Source organism: Garra rufa, chromosome 23, assembly GCF_049309525.1.
Source record: "Garra rufa chromosome 23, GarRuf1.0, whole genome shotgun sequence".
Lineage (NCBI taxonomy): Eukaryota > Metazoa > Chordata > Actinopteri > Cypriniformes > Cyprinidae > Garra > Garra rufa.
Genome location: NC_133383.1, coordinates 15,096,927 through 15,103,369, shown reverse-complemented (window position 1 = coordinate 15,103,369; position 6,443 = coordinate 15,096,927). Strand labels below are relative to the sequence as shown.

The following is a 6,443-nucleotide window of genomic DNA, read 5'->3' as shown; positions in this document are numbered from 1 at the left end:
TGATAGTATCACGTCATTTATTTGTTCAGGTTTTAATTTAGATAAATATACAGTACATACTGTGCATATACTCCAGTTTGTTTTGGGCCCCTTTAAAAACATGCTAGAGAAAGAAACCAGTAAACTAGAAATGTGTAAAGAGAACAGACTGCCCTCTTGCTCCTCATCAAACTAAAACATCAAAAGAGGAACATTATTATTACAGCACAAAAAACTGAATTAGATTTACATTGAATAGTCACAGGAACACTGTTATCATTGTTTTACACTTTGCAGAACATGCTGGAGGGGAAGTGGGGGCAAGAAAGAAAAAAAAAAAAATCACATTTGCATAAAGCACTTCTTAAGCCAACGATTAAACAGCAAAAGCAATGCATTACTGGCTGTACACTTTACAAACAAAACATTCACATGTTCAACAAACTGTATTGAGCGAAAGCTGTGCATGCAAAGAGCAAGACCGTGACCTCGAATGAATAGAAGTGCATCACTCCCCAGCTGCTGACGATTCCGTGACATCTATTCACAACACAAACTGAGTGATTTCCGAGCTGCTGCTGCCATAACAGACCACGTCATCAATGCTTTCTGTCTGAGCTCAAACCAAACCATACAAACAAACACACAAGCCTGAGGCTAAAAACACAGACGTGGACCCACCTGAGACTTTGGTTTAAGTATGTAACTGCCTTCTATTTGGACACCTTATTAGCGTTAACGGAATAAAAAAACAAGCAAAAACAGGAATGTAGTTCATAAGTGCTCATAATAAAGCTGTGCAATGCAAATTACTGCTTATTTGAAATATATAAAAACACAATCATTGTGAAAGTCAGAAAATTGAACTTGAAATTTGAACTTGTATTAGGTCCATGTTCCCTTTTTGCAGACATTTAGTCAGTGTAAACATGTTTTAGGTAGAGGAATCTATGAATTGTGTTGTAGACAAGCTTAATAATATATTCACAGACAAGCTACATAAAATCAAACAAATTAAATCCTCACTAATATCTATATATAAACTGCACAAAGAATAAGCCACATAAAAACAGAGCAGCACCTGTACTGACATTCTTTGACTCAATGTGCCAAACACTTGAAGGTAAAGTTATTGAGGTGTTTGGCAACTCCCTATGAATTTATGACAATAAGCAGCATTGCAAAAGTAAGGAAAACGTATATGATCTAGTTATGCACACACACACAAAATGTATACATCTAATTTTATAACGGAATGTTATGCATTTCAAAATGCAAAGAAAACTAATTCTTTACTATCCCAAAAGTAGTTTCTCTGATAAAACATTTACAGTAGCTAACAGAAACATAAACTGAACATAAAGTAAGTGCACAGACATGTAAAGAGCACATTCAGTGGCTGACGACACGGGAAGGGTCATGTGACCTGCAGACATTTTTGTAACACTGGCAGATCATCTCTCTGTGGTCTCTCCAGTCACAAAGCTCAGATCATCGGGGATCAGCTGCTCGCCTGAGAACGAGACACAGACGCCACTTCATCAGACCACACACAGATTGCTGGAACACTGGTCTGTACTGTGATATTATATACTGTAATACTGTTATATTGTAATAGGCTGGTGCCCATGGTCCACCCACAGAGATAATGGCAGGCTATGCAGGTGGCTGACCTGTTTTTCAATTTAACAAAGCACATTTATCCATCATACAGGCTGTGTGATTTGGTGTTTGCCTAATGTAGAATTAAAAGGTAAGCACTAAATGCTTAGTTATCATTTTACTTGGATTAAACCATTTTGACTCCTTGCAATATTATGCACCTTCAACCACCAACAAAAAAAAATAAAACAAAAATAAAATATTATTTTACTTGGATCAATTTTGACCTTCAAAAAAATTGAAATGCCAAAAAAGTAATAATAATTGAATAAACAAAAGTTTTTTAAAAAATCTGCTTTTAAGGGAGGTACTAAAGGCGAAATTATCATTTTCATTTAACAATTTTGCCTTTCTGCAATAATATGCAAAAATAAAATAAAAAGGTAAAAAAAAAAAAATTAAAAGTACATTAAAAAAAACACATTAAATAAAAAATAAATGATATATATATAAATAAAAATCGATCTACTTTTAAAGAACGGTACTAAAGGCTAAATTACTGTTTTATGTGGATTTACCCATTTTAATATGTATCTTCCCCAAAAAATGTTCATAATTAGGTTTTTTGAAGTGACACTGACAATGTTAAATATATATTTCTGAGTCTGTATCACTTTTGTATGGAAGCCCATTTCCACTACAGAAAAAAAAAGATAATTCTAATAATAATTCTGAGAAAAAAACTCTAATAAAAAAACCCCCTCTGAATTCTGATAATAAAAAGTCACAATTACCTTTTTTTTATTCCAAAATTGTGAGATATAAAAAACCCTTAAAATTCTGAGTTTATATCTTGAAATTCTGACTTTTTTTCTAATAATTGTGAGAAAAAGTCCAAATTGTGAGATAAATTAAAATTTATTTTTTTTATTCCATGGTGAAAACAAACTTCCATGCTTTTGTTATAATCAGTAGCTTTTTGCCTAATTTTCAATATGATGGATCCTAATTTACATATGTAAAAAAAAAAAAAAAAAGTTACATTTTCAATTTGATCTGAACTGAGGTTTCTCATTTAAGTATAAGCTTTTAGATCAAAAAGTTTAAAGACCATGAAAGACAAGTTGAGTGAAATATGTTGAAGCTTTTGGCTGGTGGCAGTGGTTTAACAGCAGCAGTGAAGTGTGAGATATGAACCTGGACAGGGTAGAGTTCTGGTGTCAAACGCACAGTCTCCAGCCTCCAGAGCCACCACTTCATCCTCATTCTCGTTCTCTGTGTCACAGTCCAGCTCGCTGTCACTGCTCATGCTCGGCAGCACATGGTGGGGCTGCTTCTGGCTCAGAAGACCTATGGACAGACGATTATACTTTCCTATAAACTGACAGATCCCAGTACTGAGAAAACATGCTTTTTTGTAGTAGCTGTGCTTTCCTTCCTTTTGCAATGAAATAGCAAATAAAAGAGTGTTACTCATGAAGCACCTAAATAAATGTAATATCCTGAGAACTCCTCTAATTGGATGTGCAGTTAAATGACAGTGGCGTTCATTCACAGCGTGTGCAGTGACTCATCGATGCAACACAAGTGTAATGTGCTGCAGTGTAATTATACCTCATGTTTTTTCCTGTTTTTGAGTTAGAGTTTTCGAGAACAGATCCTCATGTCTCACCTTCTTCAGGGCGTGAGGAGGAAGAGGATGACAGCTCAGTCAGTGAGAGCAATGACTGATGGATCTCGCCAGCACTCTCTTGGTCACAGTTAAGAGAGCTGTCTGTCAGCAGGCCAGACCTGAGGAATACAATCTTATTTAAAAAAAAAAGCCACTGTGTATAACGCCATTTTTTCATGTTTTGTTATGTTGCCGCCTTATTTTAAACTGCTTTAAATTACTTTTTCCACATCAATCTACACTCTATATACCATATTGACAAAAGTACAAAAGAGAATTGTCACAACTTCGTACATTTGTTAAAAATAAAAAAACTGAAATAAGCACATTTCATAAGTATTCATAGCCTTAACTCAGTACTTCGCTGAAGCACCTTTACAGTCTCAAGTCTTTTTGGTATGATGCGACAAGCTTTGCACGTCAACATTTGGCAATAATCTGCCATTCTTCTCCTCACCTCTTCACATCTCAAGCTCTGTCAGGTTGGATGGGGGCAGACACACATTTTCAGGTTTCTCCAGAAATATACGATCGGGTTCAAGCCCAGGCTGTGGCTGGGCCACTCAAGGACATTCATAGAATTAATATATAAGCCACTTTAGCTGTGTGCTTAGGTTTATTGTCCTGTTGGAAGGTGAACCTTCTGCCCAGTCTGAGGTTCTGAATGCTCTGGACTGAAAAACAGCCCCCCAGCATGAAGTTGCTACCACCACACTTTACTTTTGGGATGATACTCTGCAGGTAATGAGCAGTGTTTGGTTTCCTTCAAACATGATGCTTAGAATTGAGGTTCATCAGACCAGAGAATCTTGTTTCTCACAGTCTGAGGGTCCTTTAGGTGCTTTTTTGCAAATTCCATGTTTGTTTTCATGTGTCTTCACTGAGGAGAGGATCGAGTCTTGCCACACCACCATAAAGCCCAGATCAGTGGAGAGTTGCAGTGATGTTTGTCCTTCTGTAGGTTTCTCCTATCTCCACATATGGTCATGGAGCTCAAATAGAGTGACCATCAGGTTCTTGGTCACCAGTCTAACCAAGGCCCTTCTCCATCAAATACCCAGTTTGGCCAGGAGGCCAGCTTTAGGAAGAGTTGTGGCTGTTTCAAACTTCTTCCAAGGGTAATAGAGACTTCATGCTTCTGTGAACCTTCAATGCAGCAGAATTCTTTCTGAACTTTTCCCAAGATGTGTGGCTTGCTTGATGCAATCCTCTCTCTGTCTCTGAGCTCTACAGGCAGTTTTTTGACATGGGCTTGGTTTTTGCTCTTGATATGCATTTCATTAATATGCATACCTTTCCAAATCATACCCATTCAAATGAATTTGCCACAGGATAACTCCACAACATCTACAAGCAATATGAATGCTCCTGAGCTAAATTTCAACTGTCCCAGACAAGGGTACGAATACTTATGCAATGGAATCATTTCAGTTGTTTATTTTTAATAAATTTGCAAAGATGTTAAAACCAGATTGATGTGGGGGGGGGGATAGGAATACTTTCATAAGGTAGTATAACCTTAAAGTAAATTCCAAGATCCACTGATTTATAGCATTAGAAGAAAACTCAAGAGATTCCAATAATAACAATAATAATGAATGTAATGACGAATTAAAACTAGTGCATCATTACTATGGCGATGAGCATCTGTTTATTCTAGGTCTAAAAATGGCAACCTTCATTCAAGCTCAATTACTGCGTTTGTTCATGACTGCAAACACACACCCACAATATGCTATGCTGCTGATGGCTTGTTTCTGTACATTACCCGACGGCTGGAGTCCTGCGCTGTTTGGTGGCAGGAGCAGCTGCTCCATTGAGGGCTGTGACGCTGAACAGGTCTGAAGCTGAGGCTCCATACAGAAGTTCCTCATGTTTGGAGCCAGAGGGCTTATCAGAAGAAGAGGAGCTGCTTCCCAGCGAGGGAGGAGAACTCTGCACACTGCGGGATTTCAGCGAGCCTGCAAAACACAGATAGCGTCATTTCTAAACGATCTGACACTAATATCAGAATTGAGTTTCCCAGAAGTCTCTTTGCTTTTCAACAAAATGAAATTTTCGGATTATTCCTAGCATAATTGAAAGTATTTCAAAGCTATTGTTGCTTTTAGGGATGGGCAAACTACATATTTTCATAATTGACTATGTTGACTGTTATGGTAAAATTAGGCTGGTTAGGTTAACTTGACACATCATCTTAAAGGATTAGTTTACTTTTCAATAATTTATTGATAATTTACTCACCCCCATGTCATCCAAGCTGTTCATGACTTTAAGTCGAAAAGAAATTAAGGTTTTTGAAGAAAAAAACATTCCAGATTTTTTCCCATATAGCGGACTTCAATGGGAATCAACGGGTTGAAGGCTACTCTGGTAAGAGTAGCAGTTTCAGTGCAGTTTCAAAAGACTACATGATCTCAGCTGAGCAATAAGGGTCTTCTCTAGTCATTTTCTAACTAAAAAAAAATAAAAAATAAAATAAATATATATACAAATTTCTGTACTCTTTAGCCACTAATGCTTGTCTTGCACTAGCTTGACTTCACGCATTATGTAATCTTGTTGGAAAGGTCAGACATGGTTAGTTTTTCATCTGTGCATAAATGTTTATTTTCTTTCGAAAATGACCAATCGTTTCGCTAGATAAGACCCTTATTCCTCAGCTGGGATCACATTAAACCCTTTTGAAGCTGCATTAAAAACGCAATTTGGACCTTCAACCTGTTGGCTCCCATTGAATCAACTATGTGGAGAAAATCCTGGAATGTTTCCCTAAAAAACCTTAAAGTCATGAACATCTCGGATGACATGGGGGTGAGTAAATTATCAGGGAATTTTTTATTCTGAAAGTGAACTAATCCTTTAAAAACCCAATGCTTACGGTGCAAGATGCTGAAAAAAACAGCATGAGATGAGACTAGATAGACTAGAGGGTTGGCAAACAACTAGTCAACCATGTTGACTGATGTCTACTGTAGTGTACTGACCATCCAAAGAGGACGGTCCCTCTCTGAGACAAGGAGCAGGTTCAGTAGGGGACTCTCGTCCAGCTCCTCTCAGTTCTTTCTCCCCAACATCCACAGCCCTGCGCAGGGACAGTCCACCCAGAGCTCCCACGCTTTCCTGCTTAGGAGAACCAGCCTTCTTCACTCCTAAAACAAAAGATCAAAACAAAGTCCAGCTGAATCTA

The 6,443-nt window shown here is 37.5% G+C and overlaps 1 protein-coding gene across 1 annotated transcript in view; it reads right to left on the bottom strand.

Annotated features, from left to right (window-relative positions):
• trim37 (tripartite motif containing 37) overlaps positions 1-6,443 on the bottom strand; it is a 33,502-nt gene continuing 27,059 nt past the window's right edge. The window contains exons 21-25 of the mRNA XM_073829466.1: positions 6,241-6,405; positions 5,022-5,214; positions 3,254-3,372; positions 2,779-2,931; positions 1-1,492 (exon numbers count right to left, since the gene is read on the bottom strand). Of these exons, the coding sequence (XP_073685567.1) occupies positions 1,434-1,492; positions 2,779-2,931; positions 3,254-3,372; positions 5,022-5,214; positions 6,241-6,405 (689 nt within the window). The 3' untranslated portion in view covers positions 1-1,433. The remainder of the gene's footprint in view (positions 1,493-2,778; positions 2,932-3,253; positions 3,373-5,021; positions 5,215-6,240; positions 6,406-6,443) is intronic.